Source organism: Balaenoptera ricei, chromosome 13, assembly GCF_028023285.1.
Source record: "Balaenoptera ricei isolate mBalRic1 chromosome 13, mBalRic1.hap2, whole genome shotgun sequence".
Lineage (NCBI taxonomy): Eukaryota > Metazoa > Chordata > Mammalia > Artiodactyla > Balaenopteridae > Balaenoptera > Balaenoptera ricei.
In genome coordinates, this window is record NC_082651.1 from 103,005,119 (window position 1) to 103,024,319 (window position 19,201).

Here is a 19,201-nt window from a genome sequence, read left to right on the forward strand (position 1 = left end):
CACCCCGAGGGCAGGGGGTGGGGCGCGGGGAGGGGAGGGATGGGGCGGGACCAAGAGCCACCTGGAAGGGGAGGGGCCCAATGGGGGAGAGCTGGGGTCACGCGGCTCTGCGGAGTGACCACCCGAGGGCGGGAGAGGGCGTAGCCCCGAGCCCCGGGGTCTTGGGGGCCACAGACTGCAGCCAGAGAGACGGGGCCTGATGGGTCCCCGAGTGTCCTCGGAGAGTAGGGAGTCAGTCCTGGGGTTCAGGTGAGCGCCCGTCACCTGGGCCGCGCGGCCGAAGGTGAGGCCCGCGATCAGGGGCTGGGCGGGGTCCGCACGGGCACCTCCTGGTACCCCCGAGACCCCCGCCCCCGGTGCCCGGGTCGGAACCGCTGCGCAAGGTCCGCTCTGCGGCAGGACGGCCGCTGGGCTGCCCAGTCGTCGAAGATGGGCTGCTTCAGCAGCCGCCCTGGGACCGGTGAGGGCGAGCGCACACCTCCCTTAGCTGCTGTTTTTGTCCTGCGAATATGTGTAAACTAGGTGCTTTGCCCTGGAAACGCGGGTGTTTACCTGCTCCCTCACCTGTCTCAGGTGTGCACCTCGCTAGACCGGTCCCTGCCCTGGGAGGCGGAGCCGAGCGGGCAGGGCCCCTCCTCTTCCTGGGTAGGTGTCCGCAGCTCCAGGGGCGCCGGAACGGACCAGGCTCGGGGTCGCAAGTGAGTACGGGTGTCGGTGACGCCGCTGAACCTCACCTGGAATCGGGACCACCCCTTACGCTTTAAAAAAGTTTTGCTGGGGAGGGTAAATGTTCGGTGAAAGAGGTAGAAACGATGTCTTTGGGATTTTTTTTGCTGTTGCGCATCTATTAACACTCAGTTATCCCACAACTGTCAGAAGTTAAGAGGAACCGGCTCCCTGGACTCTCCACAAATGATTGGATCCATATCCAGTTGGATCACTCCATAAAGTGATTCAGGTTTAGCCCCAGTTGATTCAGTTCATAGAATGGCTCTTCTCGTTTTTCATTTTAGCGATTATCATTCACTTCGTTTGTAAATATCTAATATTTGAAAAGCCAAGTTATTAGTCACTATCTTTTTTCGTTCCCGACTGTTTTAGTGGGGGACATTCTGGACCTTTGTTGGACGGTTTGGGCTCAGTCTGCGCCTGGTTCGCGCAGCACGAGTCAGAAGGCTGCCGTTGTTTCCGGGCTCCCCAGGTGTAAGTGCCAGGCCCTCCACACCTCACCTGGCCCTGCCTGTGATCACCCGCAGTTCCGGGGAACCTCTTGGGGCAGAGTGGCCGCCTCCCTGGTGCTGTGAGCGCTGGACCTTGGACCTCTTTACTTTACTGTGGTGGTTTTTCCTTGTGTAATGAAATAGGAAACTGCTCTGAACAGGTAGATGACCATAAGGTAATGAGATTTACCCTGCTAGCTGGAAGTGTGTCATTTTCACTTCATCTCAACAAATAGTTCTGTGTCACCACTGCTGCTGCTGAGGCTGAGTTGCAGAGAATGACACAGACAGGGGACCCCTGCCCACAGAGAGTAGGAATCTGATGGCCCCAGAATGTTCTACCAAAGGGGTGGAGGTTTTCAGGTTTTCTTTTGTATACGGAACAGGCGTGTACTGCATTTCTGTCCTTGGGAGAGTCTTTATTGAGGTGTGGGAGATGCCTGAATTAATAATGCGTTAGTCAGAAACTCTGCACACACGCACTTCAGAGAAATAACAAGTCTCCATGGTGCTGTTTAGTTCTTTGTGTCACCTGCTATTGGAATACCTGCGCAGTGGCCAGCTGGAGGTTAAAATCAGTTGTTACTTCCATCCTGTTTATCATGCATAAACTAAGGAGAACTGGTTATCTGGTTTACAAGTGTTCTATTTAAACAAAGTTTCTTTAAAATGAGTTAATACTATCCCTCATCTTTTGTAAGATTAAAAAAAATATTTAAAAGAAATCTGTGCTCATCAAGAGTGATTTGATGCTTTTATTCCATTTAGGAAATTTTCTCAGGGGCTTTCTCACTGTTTAGAAAGAAGGATATGGTGTTTGGAAAGAGAACGCTGACAAGTCAAGGGGATGTTGCTGCCGTGTCGCTGAGTGACCGGTGGTCACAGACGTCTTTCTACAAGTTGCCTTATGTGCAAGTGTGTCATGATAAGACATCATCCTGTGCAGTTTAAGACCTAAACACACTGAATTTTTATTTTCTTCGGGGGGAGTTCATTTTTCACAGTCACTGATCAGACTAAAGTGGCATGTGTAGTTCTGCTCTGAGCCAGGCTCACTCTTCAGTTTGAGAAAAGGTGAAGTGGTGTAAGTCAAGGGTCTCCTTATGCTGGAAGTTACGGTTCTTGTCACTCCATACTCTCTGTCCCCTGTCTGAATCCTGTGGTCAGGGGAACAAGAAAAGAGGCACAGGCCACGGTAATGTTTGGGGCTCAAATCATCAGTTTAGTATGAAGTTTGGATTAAAAGGTTAATGACCTGACCAGAGAGACCAGTTTTGATTTCTAGAACTGACAGACTTTGTCTCCTTAAGACAAAGGAAGCAGTTAAACCCAGGCCACAGAGAGATAAGAATTAGTTTAAGAAACAGTGGTGTCTGCCTAGAGGGGTGGGATAGGGAGGGTGGGAGGGAGACAGAGGGAGGGGATATGGGGATGTATCTATACGTATAGCTGATTCACTTTGTTATACAGCAGAAACTAACACACCATTGTAAAGCAATTATACTCCAATAAAGATGTTAAAAAAAAAAAAAAGAAACAATGGCCATAGTTATCAGGTGGTAGTGTCCGAGATGATAACGTCCTAGTAAAGCTAAACTCAATATTTCAAAGGCTTTCAAAAGATTACATAGGTACATAAAGTTTCTTTTATTTTAGCTAAGGTTTATAGCCACAATAAAAATTAATTAAAGAATTTCCTATAGGTAGCCCTCTCATAATTGAGACTCCATTAAGGAAAATAGTATATTAGATGCTTGTTGACAGAGGGAAAGTTTGGGAAGCCCTTGAAGTCTTAAAATGATGAGGTATTGGGAGGGGGCCTTTCCTCTCCCTGCTTTCATTCTAGACTGGAGGGCTAGACTGGAAGCTAGTCAGTTTTCTCACCCCAGGTGCCAGTTTACTCCAAATAGTATTCTAATGTCACTGTGGCGCCCGGTCACCCCAGCCCTGAGTTTATTGCCCTATGACCAATATGGGAATTATTTCTACATCTTAAGCTCATTTCAAGCTTTTGAGGTTTCCAAAGTAAAAATTTTCTCCTCAGTATTAAAAAAAAAAATCCTCTTAATTAAAAAACAAAGTCTTAGTATGGAAATTTTCAAATATTTCAGTTACTTTTTAAAGAAAATTTTACATCTGTTTTCTTGGCTTGAGGTTTGGCATCCATCCTTCTCTTAAGAGGAAACTCAAATATTTATAGATGATTTCCTTTGCCTTGGAATTCAAGAGACTTAAGAATTTTATGAATGTTGAGATGCAAACCATGACTTAATAGTGACCTTATCTTCACAACTTCAGCAATATAATGATATCAACATTCTGACCAGACCGTGCCCCTCTGCCTAATGGCACAGCAGAGGAAAAGTGGATGAGCCATCACTTGATGCTGAGGACAGGAATTGAGGCTTGTCTCTAAATCGTTGTTATTATTTGTTGGCTCTGACAGAAAAATTCACCATTATACAACTATTACCTGGCAATATGCTCTTATTAGAAATGTAATAGGATCTGTACTATTCAAACAAATTAGCCAGGTTCTTCTGGAATTCAGCTGAACGTGAAGGTGTCCTCACCATGACCAGCCTTGTGACACCCGGCTCGCAGTGACACAGGGCTGTGTCTAGCACTCAGGCTTAGTGATTGAGCTTTGTGGTCTGCAGGCATCCGGGCTGCATGTGAATTCCCCAGTCCAGTAGCTTTCCTTCCCATGTTTATAAAAGAGGCTCTGACCTTCCCTACACAGGATGTTTGCAATAGCAACTCTCAACTGTGGAATTTGCTTATTTAACTGGTTTAATTCTGCTTGGTTGATGGAGTTCAAAGTAGAAAGTCTTTTGGGGGTAAGGTTTATGTATCATTTACTAAGCTTTAGTTGCACGTGCCAGAAAATCTGATCCAAATTGGCTTTAGCAGAAAAGTATTTTACTGGTCCATGTGACTGAAGAGTCCAGAGCTGCTTGTGGCACCAGCTGTGGCCCAGCCCTGGGCTCAAGCAGTGCCGGCAGAGCCCAGGTTCTTTCTCCAACTGTAGTCAAGCGCTCCTCTGCCTGGCTTTGCTCTCAGGCTCTCCCCAGTGGTGACAAAACCTTGCAGCAAGTCCAAACAGAAGTGCCTGTGAAAGAGGCAGTTCCGGCAGCTCCCACACAAGCCCTTGGTCAGATGCTGATGTGGATCAGCCTTGGTTACAAAGCTCTGCTGTAGCACAAGGAGGACACTTGGTCTAGTTCTGCAAATGGGTCCCCTTCAGGTGCGGCATCAGTGGAAACAGACACACTGTGCTGGTTCCGAAACCAGAGGCATAGATGTTCAGTAGGAAAAGGAACCAGTTTCCACTGAAGTTTATTAATTCAAGTCAGTGAGATGTACTGAGCATCTGGATATACGAAGAGGGCTCTGCAGGGGCACAAAGCTTTGTAAAAAGCACTGGTTCTGGCCTGTGAGGATTGCAGCTGAGTGCTGGACAGCTGTGTGGGTATGAGTATCAAATCGCAAACTCGAGTGCCGGAAATGTAAGCATTCTGTTGAGTCCTCGTTTTCAGTCACGTCTCAGAGCGGGTGTTAAGAAGAAGCATCAGGTGTGTGCCGTCTCTGCCCACTCAGATTTGCTTCTGGGTCTTCAGTTATCATTAGTTCTGAAGCTGGCCCCTGCTGCACTCACAAGGCCCTGACATCCCGGCTCTGATGGAACAACAGCAGAGTTTCCTGCAAGCAGAGAGCTGGCTCTCCCATGCCTTCTGGGCTGAAGGGCTCCTAGTGGGGTGAGCGCCACTCGGCAGTGGGGCTGCGTGAGGCTTTTTAGACCAGTGTGCTTGTTGGTCTCCTTACACTCAGATCTCCTTAGCTTGTGGTTTGGTTTGGTTTGGTTTAGTTTTGTCCTCCCTTTCCTGTGACAACCTAGAAAGGACTATTTTAAGGTACTATGCCATCAACTTGTACCACACTTCCCTCTCACCCTCCTCTCTCTTAAGATCTAGGAAATGTTGCAGAGTCTGAGAGTCAGGGAACCTTTGCTCTTACTCAGCACACATTCTTCTAAACCCACTGGATTTTCTATGTAAATGAGCCTTTCCTCACAGGGTTTTGATCTTTAATTCCTAAAAGCAACAAATGCTTTATTCATTTAACAAATATTTATTGGGCACTTACTGTATGTTATTTTGGTGTGTGTTGGAGACATTACAGTTAATAAAATAGTCAATGTGCTTAACCTCATGGCACTTACATTCTAGAGAGGGAGATTAGGTTAGAACGATTAGATTAGATAGATAGATAGACAGATAGACAGACAGACAGGGTAGATAAAAGCCATGGTGTAGACTAAATATGGTGGAAAAACTTTGAGGCGTGTTATCAATGAGATATTACTTAGCGCATTTCTTTGGAGAAATGACCGTAGGTGTTCAGGACTGGAAACAGAAACCACAGAGGAAGCTGCTGAACAGACACCACCGGAACGGATATTCCCTGGGCGGGACTGGTGGCAGGGGAGGGGGGGAGATGTAATCAGATTCGGAGCATGTTGAAGGTCTGTAGGGTGTGAAGGTCCAGTAGGGTGTGCTGGTGGATTGGCACTGGGAATGAGAGAGATACGGAAGTCACAGTTGGCCCAGGTGCTGAGTGTGAGCTCCCTGATGGATGAAACCTACCTGGAGAGGAAACTCGGGGAGCAGGTTGGAGAGGAGGTTAGGGCATCACAGTTAAGTCTAACTGTGATTAATTTGAGATGCTTACTTGGATACTTGATTTCAAGGTCCAATCAGTAATTGATACGGTGAGTCTGGCATTTAGGGAAAGGTTAAAGAATAGATCAAGCTTGGAGGATTATCAGATATAAATGGTGCTTCAAGTCACAGGACCTGAGGTGTGAGTGTGAATAGGAAAGGTGGAGCCTTGGGGAAGCTGAGAGGACCCTGAAAGGGCTGGCCTCCACTTCTTGGCTCCTTCTTGGAGGCTGTCGATGGGAAAAAAAATGCACAATGTGAGAGTTGTGAGTTAAGTTTTATTTGGGGCAAAATGAGGACTGTAGCCCCGGAGATAGCCTCTCAGATAGTGCTGAGGAACTGCTCTGAAGAGATGGGGTGGAGAGGCCCGTATACACGTGATTTCGGTGAAGGGGGTACATGTAATCAAGCACACATTTTGGCAGAAGTTTGCTGCCAGTCACAAGGAGCACGTCTCTATCGATGATTTTAGTGCTTTTCTAGATATGAGAAAATGCGAGAAACTGTGCTCTTAAAATCTTCTCCTGAAAATATCTAAGTATCTGAAGGCCTGTTCTGCCAGTTCTTTCCAGAGCACAGAGGGCCTCATTCCTGAACTCCGCCCTGAGCTCCTTTCAGGGTGTGTTAAAGGTCAGCGACTGCAGTGACCTAATCTTTGTAGAGTCAGATGGCAAGTGACAATTTTCAGTTGGCAAGACAGACAAAGGCAGTGTTAGCAACCTTGGCACTGCTGGGTCCTCTGGGACCTCTGCCACAAGACATGGGGGCAGGTGTCTTCCTTGCTCCTCGGGTCATCCGTTGTTTTGTGCGGCCCAGGTGGTAAAGCTCTGCTCAGCTGCCCCAGGAAGGGCTGGCCCCGGGGTGGGGGGCTCTTGCCAAATCTCAGGTCTGGTCTAAGATTCAAGTTACTCATGGTTTCAAGTAGAAGCGGTGTTTAAAGTTGATTTTGAAGAATGAGTGGAATTTTAAGAGGTCAGAGGTTGGCATTTTTTTTCCTCTAGGGCCAGACAGCCCGTATATCAGGCTTTGGGGGCCACGAGGAAAACTGAGGCTGTGTATTGACACTTACACAAGAGAGAAAACAATCTTCCACAAATTTTTATTGATGAAAACTGAATTATAATAATATTTGAGAACTTCTTTTGTAATCCAAGTCTACTGATGGGTAGAATGTGATTCTCTTTATGGGAGAACGTTTTCAACTTGCGTTCACTATTTAGCGCCCCTTATCACGATAGATCACCAATGTTCAGCAATCAATGCTGATCTATGATGGGATGTTACCTATTTCATCTTTGAAAGTGTGTTCTCACACAAACTATTCTTCCTTTGATTCCTTTTTTTCAACCAGCCGTTCCCATGGGAGAACAGGTAGTGGCTGGTTGTGCCGAGTCCTCGGGGCCTCTGAGCTCCGACGCCCCTTCGGTCCGCGCTCTGGGCGGAGCGGTGGGGCTGCTGTCAGGGGCTGACGCCGAGCTCCCTCGGGATGGGGCAGGCAGGGCTCAGCGAGCGGCAAGAGGCCATCTGGCGAGCCCGTTTGGCCAGAGGCCCGGGAAGGCCTCTCAGAGTCCTCTCCACAGCCCCCTGCGCTCGGAAGCCAGAGGCCCCACTGCTCTGAGGACTCGGGCCCCTGCCGCACCCACGGGGAGCCCAGCTGCCCGCCGTCCTCGGGCTGAGCGACAGCTTCTCCAGGGAGGGCTGCACCTCCTCACATTTCCCCCCAGGACTGTCCCTCAGCCGAGGGCGCCACACAGAGTGAATAACTACCACAGTTAATATCCCCTCTTTGACCCGCCGTGTGCATCCCACCTGCCGTTGGGCTCTGCCTGCTACACCTTCTCCAGGTGACCAGGGGGTTACGGCCAGAGGCGTAACTCGGGCGCAGTGAGGAAGGCACAGGAAGGGCCCTGTAACATGAAGCTGTTTTCAGGCACGTGCTAATAGGAGCACTTGGTACAGCAAAGATCTATCTTTTTATCCATTTTAACATTTAATAAAAAGGTAAAACTACTGCCTTGCTTTTTTAGAAGGACCTGCAAGTAGTCTATTAGGAATGCTATGTAATCAAAGAGAAAGATATTAACATATGGTATGTTATATTTTATGTGTTTTTACCCATTTATCTACCCCCCCAAACTAATTAAGTGATTAGGATGTATATAAAACAAGTCTAGTCCTAAGTTAGAAAATAAAAATTACAGATATGTCTCCATCTTTCTTCTGCAGCAAATACCATGGAGAGATGAGAAGTAATTTTTAAACATAGTAAGTAGGGTTATGTCAGCTGCAGCAACGAGCCCCCACATCTCGATTTCTTAGCACGGGAAGAGCTGTGGTGGGCACCTTCCCCCGTGTTCTGATCCAGGGGTCTCCACCCCTCCCACTGCGGCTGTACCCTGGAGACCCCTTCAGGCAGCCAGTGACAGGAAGGGGGGTGCAGAAAACGCTCCTTCCCACTATCTTGGCGTCGAAGCGACACCCATTACTGTCTCTGGGCAGCCGCTCCCGGGGCCAGCGCTGTGCTGACGCGGGAAGCACACGGTGTGTGGGAAACTAGCTAACACAGCAGACCCCCTGCATGCGACTTGTTCATTCCATAAAGAGTAAGGTTACATCATCTTAGATCCCAACAAAAATTAAGAAAACAAAGGCCTCATCTAGTCCTACGCCAGGAATCAAAGCACGTGCGTTACAAATGGACGGTGCACGTTAGTCGGTTTTCTAGTCGCGCTCCGGTTGCCTTGCTGATCGCCAGCTCGGTGCCTCCTTTGTAGCGACCCAGCAGAGAAGAGGCGGGCTCCCATCGAGTCTGTTCACACCGGTTGTGGTTTTCAGAAGCTGTCAATTGTGTCAATACCATATCGGAAACTTGGAAATGCCCCCTACCATGTACACTTTTTCTTGATCACTGTGGAATACCAAAAACAAATGTATGTCATTAGCCTGCTACTGATATTAGTCAAGTCATGACTAACAGCTACTTCCATAAAATGTACTTTAAAGGCCCAAATATCTACATAAATATGCTCACTTGGAATTTTTCTAGGTTGTATTTTTTTCTAAGACCTTCTAAATCCAGGCTGTATAACCAAAGCATTGATAATAGGAAAAGTTTAAAGACCACTAGTAAATTGACGTAATTTTAAATGGATGTCTTAAGATTCCTTCCCTATTTAAAAATTATGTGCTTCTGAGAATTTTTCTGTGTTCATCTTTGTGTTTCATATTCACCATTGCAAGTGAAAGTAGAGAACCAAGAGTATCAACCTTTCAGTATCTCAGTACCATCATCAAAATGGGACAGTGTGATTTTAAACAAATACATGATGGAGAAGATGAAGAGCAACTTTATGTTAGTTCCCAAAAATTCAAATTTCAGAATTGTCAATGATATACAAATGCATATAATAACAACTGAATATTTACCGTATAGCCACTCACCAAGTCCCTGTCCTTTGAATTATGTGTGTGCGTGTGTGTGTGTGTGTGCCCACACGCTCGCACATGCGTGGGGGAGGGGAGGCTGTGTGTGCTCTCTTGTTTGTGTAAAACATAAGGGTACATTTTTCACTTTTCTACACCTCTTCACGCAAGACATGTTGTTGGCTGTGAGAGGTCAGATTTTAAACAAAAGACAACTTATGGAGTAATTATTCATAATGTACATATTTTTTTACAGCTGGAGTCATACGTTTCCACTAATATATTAAATATTTAATAGTACAGGATTCAATTTATGCTGAACAATCTTTGTTCTGTAATATTTCAGACATACAAAAGACTATTGAGAATAGCAATTTTTACATCCATGACTTACTATACACAGCCTAAGGGAAAAAAGTACAGTTTCCAATAAGCTTCCTATATAAGCCTTCCCCAGGGCCACCCCACCCCCCAAATCAAATATCATTTTACTTTATTTTTATATATAAATATTTGTATAACATTTATGTAAATGTTTACGTAAATGTGTGATACCCTATATATCTTTATGCAACTTGTTTTTGCTGTCAATATTATTCACATTTTGCCATGTTGATACAGTAGATCTAGTTTATCTGAAGTTCTGTATAGAATACAATTTTAATACTACACCAAACTAGATATATCCGTCCTCCTTTTGAGGGTCGTTTGTCTCCTGTTTGAATGTATTTATTTCTTTGTGCTGTTAAAGGCCCTGCCTCGGTGGCTGGGCTGCCGCAACAAGTTACCGCAGACGGTCGGCTTACAACAGACACGCCCTGTCCCGCGTGGAGGCGGCCCGTGGGCTGTCACGCGCTTGGAGGGACGCACCCCTCCAAGAGTCCTGCCTTCTCCCTCCCAACTCCTGGGGCCCCAGTGCTCCCGGGCTTGTGGCCGCACGGTCCAGCCTCTGCCTCTGTGGCCACGTTGCCTTCCCCTCCTCTCTGCATCTTCCCCTTTCTGTCTAATTAAGGACTTAGGGGCCACCTGGGTGGTCGAGAATGATTAACTTAATTACGTCTGCAAAGACCCTGTTTCCAAATAAGGTCCGTTTCACAGGGTCCAGGTAGATGTGAATTTGGGGGCCGCCATTCAGCCGGGAAGCCAGTGCCTCTGAGCACGTCCAGGAGTAGTATTGGTGGGTCATCTCCAGCTGTCCTCAGAACAGCTCCCACAGCAGCTGCACTTACTCACGTCCCCACCAATGGGACAGAGGCTTCCCTATGTGCCCCGCACAACCTACCCATGCTCATTGGCAGGCTTTTTTAATTTCCGTCAACCTAAAGGACAAGAAACGGTAATGCATTATGGTCTGGCTTTGCGTGTCCCTGGCTTCTAGGGAGTTTGATCAACTTTTCATATATTTATTGGCCATGGAGGTTTCCTCTTCTGTGGATTAACTAATTGAACACTTTGCCCCATTTTCTATAGTGATTTCATATTTTTATTGATATTCTGGGTGTGGTACATATATACAATGGACTATTACTCAGCCATAAAAAAGAATGAAATCATGCCATTTGCAGCAACATGGATGGACTTAGAGATTGTCATACTGAGTGAAGTAAGTCAGACAAAGAAAGACAAATATATGATATCACTTATATGTGGAATCTAAGAAAAGGGTACAAATGAACTTATCTATAAAACAGAAAAAGTTACAGATATAGAAAACAAATTTATGGTTACCAGGGGTTGGGGGGAGGGATAAACTGGGAGATTGGGATTGACATATACACACTACTGTATATAAGATAGATAACTAATAAGCATCTACTGTATAGTACAGGGAACTCTACTCAATACTCTATAATGGCCTATATGGGAAAAGACTCTAAAAAAGAGTAGATATATGTATATGTATAGCTGATTCACTTTGCTGTACACCGGAAACTAACACAACATTGTAAATCAACTATACTCCAATAAAAATTTAAAAAAAAAAGAAATGGAAGAAGCAAAATGTCCAGAACTAAAGAAGGATTTAAGAATTCAACTTGATGAATTCTAAATTTTAAATAACAAAAGAAAAGTAGAAGATACTAAAGATATGATAGAAATACAAATTGAAAAATTCCAATTTATTCATAACTATAATAAATCAATTAACCATAAATCATATCAATCATAATAAATGTAAATAAATTTAAAATTTCTATATTAAAAAATAAAAGATCTTTATATATTCTGGATTCTAAATCTCTTGTCACTTATGTTTATGACAAATATCTTCCAATCTGTGGCTTATATTTTTATTTTTTAAATGTATGTTGATACAACTTTTTAAACTTTAATGTAGTTGAATGTATCTGTAGTTTCCCGTTATTGTGCCTTGTTTGTAGCATTCCTCCATCCTCACATCATAAAGATATTCCCTATTCTTTTTATTCTAAAAGTACTAAGTTTTGCTTTTAATATTTAGGCATTCAATTACATTGAATTTTTGTGTGTGTGTATGATGTGATATTGTAATCTAATTTTATTTTGTTTTCCTTTGAATGACCTAAAGTCCCAGAATAATTTATTACTCTACCATGTCATCTCTGTCATATATATATATATATATTTTTTTTTTAACATCTTTATTGGAGTATAATTGCTTTACAATGGTGTGTTAGTTTCTGCTTTATAACAAAGTGAATCAGTTATACATATACATATGTTCCCATATCTCTTCACTCTTGCGTCTCCCTCCCTCCTGTCATTTATTTTTAAATATATGAGTATATATATATATGAATATTCCTTTCTTGCTTTTGTCATGAAGGTAGCATTTTTAATTAAGTGCTGTGGATTATTCAATAAATTGTGTTGTATATTTTTAAAATATTGGGTTCTTACTTCATATCCTATACCAATGCAAGTTTGAGGAGGGTCAAGTATTTAGTGTAAAATAAAAGCTCTGGAAGAAAATTTAGAATAATACTTGTATAATTTTTTTCTTAAAGGCCTTTAGTCACAATAATAGAAAGATGATAATGGTAGAAAGCCCAGAGAGATATTGCCATATAAATAAAAACAAATACTGAAAAACTATACATAAAAGTATAAAAACAAGAAGCTGAGATACAAACTTGCGACATGATTAAAATTATAGACAAAAAGAGTATGGCGGGCTTCCCTGGTGGCGCAGTGGTTGAGAATCTGCCTGCCAATGCAGGGGACACGGGTTCGAGCCCTGGTCTGGGAAGATCCCACATGCCACGGAGCAACTGGGCCCGTGAGCCACAATTACTGAGCCTGCGCGTCTGGAGCCTGTGCTCCGCAACAAGAGAGGCCGCGATGGTGAGAGGCCCGCGCACCGCGATGAAGAGTGGTCCCCACTTGCCGCAACTAGAGAAAGCCCTCGCACAGAAACGAAGACTCAACACAGTCATAAATAAATAAATAAAAGAACGTGAATTAAAAAAGAAAAAAAAAAAAAAAAGATACTTTCTCTGGGGCAAGTACTCTAGTAGATGCTCCAGATAGTCTTTTAAAAAAGAAAGAAAAAAAAAAAAAAAAAAGAGTATGGCACCAGAAAAATAGGCAAAGAACATGAAGAGAAAATATGCAAAACAAGATGTAAACCAAGAAAATTCTCTAGTATTCAGATTAAATTCAAATAAAAACTTGTCATCCTTTCTGATGTAAAAGAGAATATGAATTTGATTTCATTTTTTAAAAAGTAGAAAAACCATCATAAGAAAATTGAAAAGACAAATGGCAAAGAGGAAATCAATGTTTGTAACTCATATTCTAGAAAAAAAGGTTAATTCCCTTAATGTACAAATCAATAAGGAACAGAGAAATACTCTCCATAAATGGACAAGAAATAAGAAAAGATTTGACAGAAATGGAAAGATGCTCAATATTACTCATCATAAAAAGCAAAAGTACACTGAGAGCTTCATGACAAAGAAACTGGTACTGGAATTGCCACTTGCCGTAAACAACCAGAAACGGGACAATATATGGGGCATCTGTTTTCATGTTGGACAACAGGCGAGTGGGTCTAGGATCCCAGAGGAGAGGGGAAATTGAGGCAGAGTCCACAATTGCCCGTGTTTCTGCCTGGAGTACTTTCCAAGCTGCAGCACAGGGAGGGAAGCCCACCGTGGCATGGGTTCCTTCTGAATGGGAGAGACACATTGAGTTTGGAGAGGCTGAGCAACTGGAGTTTACAGAGCAGATTCCCAGAGGAGAGTGAATCAGAGATGGAAGGGGCTCAAGAAATCTGCAGAGGGACCCTTGAGTCCTTGGCTGAGTAGGAAGCATTGTGTGAAGGGGACGCTTTCAAGGCAGGGCCAAGAACGACTCTCAGGAAGCTGTGAGGCAAACAGTCCTCAGAGCTTATGCAGCGTTGGGAGCAGTAGTTCCAACCAGCCGAGTGGAGAGAGTGTCACACCCGAGGACGTTCAGGAGAGAGCCCAGAGTCACATGGTAACTGCAGGCCTGGCACCGAAGACTACACACTCCAAGCCGAACATAAAAGCAAGCCTTGGAATGACTGAGCTGATCTGCAAGTGACTCCCGGGCGCCAGCACAAACGCAGCAGCGCTGTTTAGAGACGACGACAAGATCTAGATCCACGACATGGCAGCGCCCACAGTTCTGGCAGCCACCAAAGTTCACTAGGATGGGCAGAAACAGTGAAACATAACCCATAACTAGGAGAAAAGTCAGTCAAGAAACAGACCCAGAAAGGGCAGAGATGACGCAATCATCAGACAAGGATATAAAAACACTTTTTAAAATATGCTCAAGGATTGAAAGAACAACAAAAACACAATGAGGATAGAAATGGAAAGAATGAAAAACAACCAATGGGACTTTCAGGGCTGAAAATACAATCTTTGAAATGAAAAATTCATCTGATGGTCGGAACAGCAGGATTTATATGGAAGCCTCTTGATTTCTTTGACTCTTCTGGTTCCTTGTCCTGTGATAAAGGAATGATCCATCCCACATACTTCAGAGCTGGAAAGATTATGTGAGCATTGCTAGGATGCATAAACCTTCCTCTGAGTTTATGAATACCCAACCAATGCTGAAAACATAGAATGCTATACAAATGCAAATGTCCATTAATGGAAGTAATCACTCAATTCCTGAGTCTACTAGAATTTCACTGATAAGGAAAATCTGTGCAGACAGGTCAAACATTTTCAACACAATAGTCAAATATATTAAATTTTATATTATCTGTTATAGACAGTAGTAAAATACATCTTTTGTTCATTCTTAACATTTTAATATTTTTTGTTAATATTGTGGTGAGTTAAGAATTACAGGGAAAAGATATATAATTGGGAGACTGGACCAGATTTTAAGATCCTTTAGAATTCCATGATTTTATAAGTTCTGAGATTTTGAGAGTTTAGGGTTTCCCAATCCCAGTGAATTTCATTTACTAGGAAAATAGAGATGAAATGATCAATAAATAAGGATTTTCAGTTTATTTCCTTTGGTAGGATACAATTTGATAATGCTTAATTTTGTATGAGAAAAGTGAAATTACAACAAATTTCTAACTTCTATTTAGTAGATCTCTTCATTAAAATCATTTTTTTAATCTTTCAGTGAATAACCCTATACCTTCCAATTTGAAATCTGAAGCAAAAAAGGCTGCTAAAATTCTAAGAGAATTCACAGAAATAACTTCCAGAAATGGACCTGATAAGATCATTCCTGGTAGGTAAATAAAATACATACTTGTCACTTCTACACCTGCTCTGTTTCTTAAATTACCTTCTCAACCCTTGACTTCACACAGGTCCTCAGAGCACCTTTCTCCTCTGAGCCCGTCTTCCCGGCTGGGGTCCTGGGTGGCCTCCCTCTCCCACCCGCCTTGTAAGACTCCCTCTCCTCCTCGCCTTTGCAGGGCCCATGGCCCTAAGTACCCTGTGTCCTTTTCCACTTCCACTTTCCTCAAACTCACAGGTCCTTGTCCTCAATTTCTGAGGACTTTCGCAAACTCATCTTGCAAACTCACTAGCTAATCTCATAAATAAATTTTAATTTTGTGTTTTTTCTTTCTAGGTAAGATAGTTATACTTTATAGTGGTTTAAGAAGACTAATCAATGATTCCCAACACAGCTACACATCTGTATTCCCTGGGTCATTAAAGTGCAGTTCCTAAACTCCCCCCGCCGACCTGCTGAATCAGACCCTGGGAGCAGCGTGGCCAGGAGTGCAGACTTTATCACATCTCTAATGTGATTCTCCTGTAGTCAGGCTGACCACACAAGACCTGGTCCAGAGGCAAGCTTTTGGGAACCACTGTCTGTTCATTACTACTACCAGTTATTTCTAAAAGGTGTTTCAGAGAATATCTGTCTGATGCAAAGACACTCATATGCAGACGAGCGTAGGCAGCTGCGGGCTAATTTCCCTCTTAGTGCATAACTCTCATCCTGCATTAGAGAAACCAGTTTAATTTCTTAAGCCAGATTTTCTGAAGTTATTTAACAGACCTTTAAGGGTTGTAAGAATTTCTAATTTGTTGTTGTTATAGTAATAATATTAAGTGCTGTTATTTTGGCCCAGCCACTCCTCCCATCTTAAGAAAACAGCACTTCATAGAGCCTTGCTACTCGAAGGCAGATGAGCACATCTGGGCATCACCTGGGAGCTTGTTAGAAATGCAGGACCTCAGGCTCCTCTTCGGCCTGATGAATCAGAATCTGCATTTATCACAAGATCTCCAGTGAGTTACATGCACGTACAAGTTAGAGAAGCACTGTGTAACACTTGAAGAAAATTCAACCAGAAGAACTCGATTTTCTATAGCTCTATTCTGAAGCAGGAGGCAGAAGACATTTCTCAATATACAGCAGCATCTACATACGTGTCAGGCTAGATAAGCTGTGTTTCCTACCATAAAAACATTTGGGTACGGATTATTTCTCGTGGATTTTGTCCAGCAAAATTCTGCCTTGCCTTTATTCTGCTTCCAGTCAAAGGCCACCCGACTCCCTTTCACTGGGTGTAGCTCAGAAAATGAAAACCCGTTTACACAGCAGCCTGAAGAAGAGCGAAGTCCCGCAGGGCTGCGGGCTGTGTGTCTGATGGAAGCCAGAGAGGCCGCAGCTGCCAGATGACCAAGCCTCATCTTTCCTTGGGATGAGGAGGGAGGGCCCATTACGCGTACATTAAAGCTAAGGAGGTGTACTATGTGATAAGAGATAAAATCTAAAAAATATTTTAAAACAAAATGCCCAGACCCTTAGCCTTTCTTAGGCTGTGAGTTCACAGTCCTCTGGTGTGAGGGGCTCTGAGACGTAAGTGAAACTCAATTTAGAGAGTAAATCTGCAATCAGTGCATCTACATTACAAATGAAGAGCTAATTGGACAATTATTTAGGGATTATTGGTATTTTAATGTCCCTGAATCTGGGTGGATAAGATATAAAAACACACCTGACATTTGAACTATGTTCATTTTAAAAATATACTTCTGTTATACCTAATGTTCCTGAATAGAGGCACTACTCACTGTAAAAGCACTGAGAATGGCATGTGAGGATATTCTGCCAACAAGTGTTGTATAAACAAACCTACCTGATGTATAATGAAGCTGTCAACATCATTACCATGTGTCACACCCTTTAGAACACGAACTAAGGCACACTTAGTTGATGACCATCGGAGAGAAGAGAGCCTTACTTCTAAGCCTTAAGTACCAAGAGCTCCAGGAATGGTGTGTGTGTTACCCTACTCGTGCTCTCGGTTGAATCGTCTCTGAGAGTCTGTTTATTAATTTAAATTTTGAAATGGTGTGCATAAGTGTATTAGAAATTTAGTGTTTCCTAGGGACACCTACAAAGCCTTTTTTGTGTATGTGAGTACACTGTCTGGTTTGACTTCCTTGACAGAATATTTGACTAAAATGATGATAAATTAAACTACCTTAAAAGTAACATTGGGATCCAAGAATAATTTCCAATGTTTAGGCTTCCTTTGTTATTTGAAAGATGTACTATTATGTAAATAAATCCACAGACTAGTAAGGCACTGAGTTTAGTGGGTACCTATGTTAATAACCTTCCTTTTATGTAACGAACTTCCCTGAAATGTGAATAAACCAATATTTTGTAAATTGAATTATATTTTCAGTGCCCTGGTAGTTATGTGTTATTCGAATACTGATCAGATCACTTTATAAAGTCAAAAAACTTTTTAAAGTGGCAAAATCATTTAATTTTCCTGGTTTTGAATCCAGATTTTCATATTAATAGAAGCTGAACTCAACAATGTGGCTCTAAGTTCAGACCTTCTGCTGCACACTGCATGTCAGTCCCTTTTGAAGTTTCTCCTTAATACTGTGTAGATCTTAATTTCTTTGAAAATACTTTTATAACTTGTAAAATTATAAATTATGTTGTAAATTAATTGAAATCTCCAAATTATTTGTCCTGCTACTAGATATCAGTACAGTCTCTTCCCAGTGTCTCATTTCTTGTGTCCACTGCAGGATTCTGAGCACCCGCCCTGTCGGCTTAGGGCCACCAAAGGCTTCAGGCTCCTCTGTCCTGGGGCTGTTTCCTCGCAGTTCCCTGCGCTGCTGAGGCCACAGAGGCCCTGGTCCCGGGAAGCAAACCTGCACGCACGGGCCTGCTGAGCTGTCACCTGCCTGGTGCTCACCTGTCTTCATCTTTTGCAGCACACGTCATTGCCAAAGCCAAGGGCCTGGCGGTCCTGTCTGCGATAAAAGCTGGGTTTCTGGTCACCGCGAGAGGGGGCAGTGGGATCGTGCTGGCGCGCCTTCCAGATGGAAGTAAGCTAGCATCCCTTCACTGGGAGGGGCAGAGAATCCTCGTCCCTTTTTTGTTCTGTTTCCACTGTGAACAGGTTTTGTAGGGAGAGAGACAGGTTTTCCGGTGCCGCCTGGACCACCTTCCTCGGGCCGCTCCCTCGGTTTTCTCTGTGGTCAACCGACCCACCCGTGAGACTCAGAATATCAGAAGATGGGGCCCCCGTCTTTACACACTTCGTTGTCCTTCCATGGAGCGTATAGTAAACACTGACATTGTATTTCTGTTGTTAAATATGCATTCTTATTCCTCGGCTTCACCTTACACTTGCTTTCTTTTGTTTCATGGAAGCTTTTTTACCCCATTGTTCCTGTGCGGTATCTTAAAAATCGAAACATTTTAAAGAACATCCCCAGGGCAGAATCATATCAAGATCAGTATAATTTGGTTTTACTTTCTGAGGCGAAATCTAATACTTGATTTTTCAGACATGACATCAAAATATGTTTGCTTGAATCCCAAGAACCAACATACATAATATTTAAAATGTGTGTAGGTGTGTCATAACCAACTAAAAGGCTTTTATATGAATTTAACATTTGCTGTTCAGTTATATAATTGAGCACATTTTTCTGTTAATAGCTCTTTTTAGTGTAGATAATTTAATTTTATTTTGAGGGAGAACGTGGGCCATCCACTGACAGGAGAGACACCTGGCATTTGGGGGGTGCACAGCCCCAGAACTTGAGTCAGTGGGATTTGTTGTCCCCTGTGAGGCGTCCCCACAGCAAATGAGAGTTCGTTCGCCCCTGAGGTTGTGGTTCAGATTTCATAGCTCTGGGCTTGGCTACGGAACAAAAAATGACATCATTCTCTTCTTCTCAAGAAAAGAAGCATTACCCAAATTTTCATGGGCAGATTCCCAGCAGTACAACCAGACAAGTAGGCACACTCAAATCGAGTCCACCGTGAGATGGGCTCCGAGTCTGCAAGGAGCCCCCAGCCCTGCAGGCCCCAAATGGTCATGGACCGGTGACTGTCAGAAAAGGGGGAGGAGCCGTC

General features: G+C 43.5%; 1 protein-coding gene across 2 annotated transcripts in view; it reads left to right on the forward strand.

Moving 5' to 3' along the window:
• The first annotated feature begins 91 nt into the window (after positions 1–91).
• SH3YL1 (SH3 and SYLF domain containing 1) overlaps positions 92–19,201 on the forward strand; it is a 45,856-nt gene continuing 26,746 nt past the window's right edge. Inside the window, exons 1-4 of one of the 2 annotated variants that reach the window (XM_059942344.1) lie at positions 92–249; positions 574–698; positions 14,966–15,076; positions 18,049–18,162. In XM_059942344.1, coding sequence (XP_059798327.1) covers position 698; positions 14,966–15,076; positions 18,049–18,162 — 226 coding nt within the window. In that variant the 5' untranslated portion in view covers positions 92–249; positions 574–697. Of the gene's footprint in view, positions 250–289; positions 699–14,965; positions 15,077–18,048; positions 18,163–19,201 lie in introns of those variants that run through there. The other variant, XM_059942345.1, reaches the window with a different exon arrangement.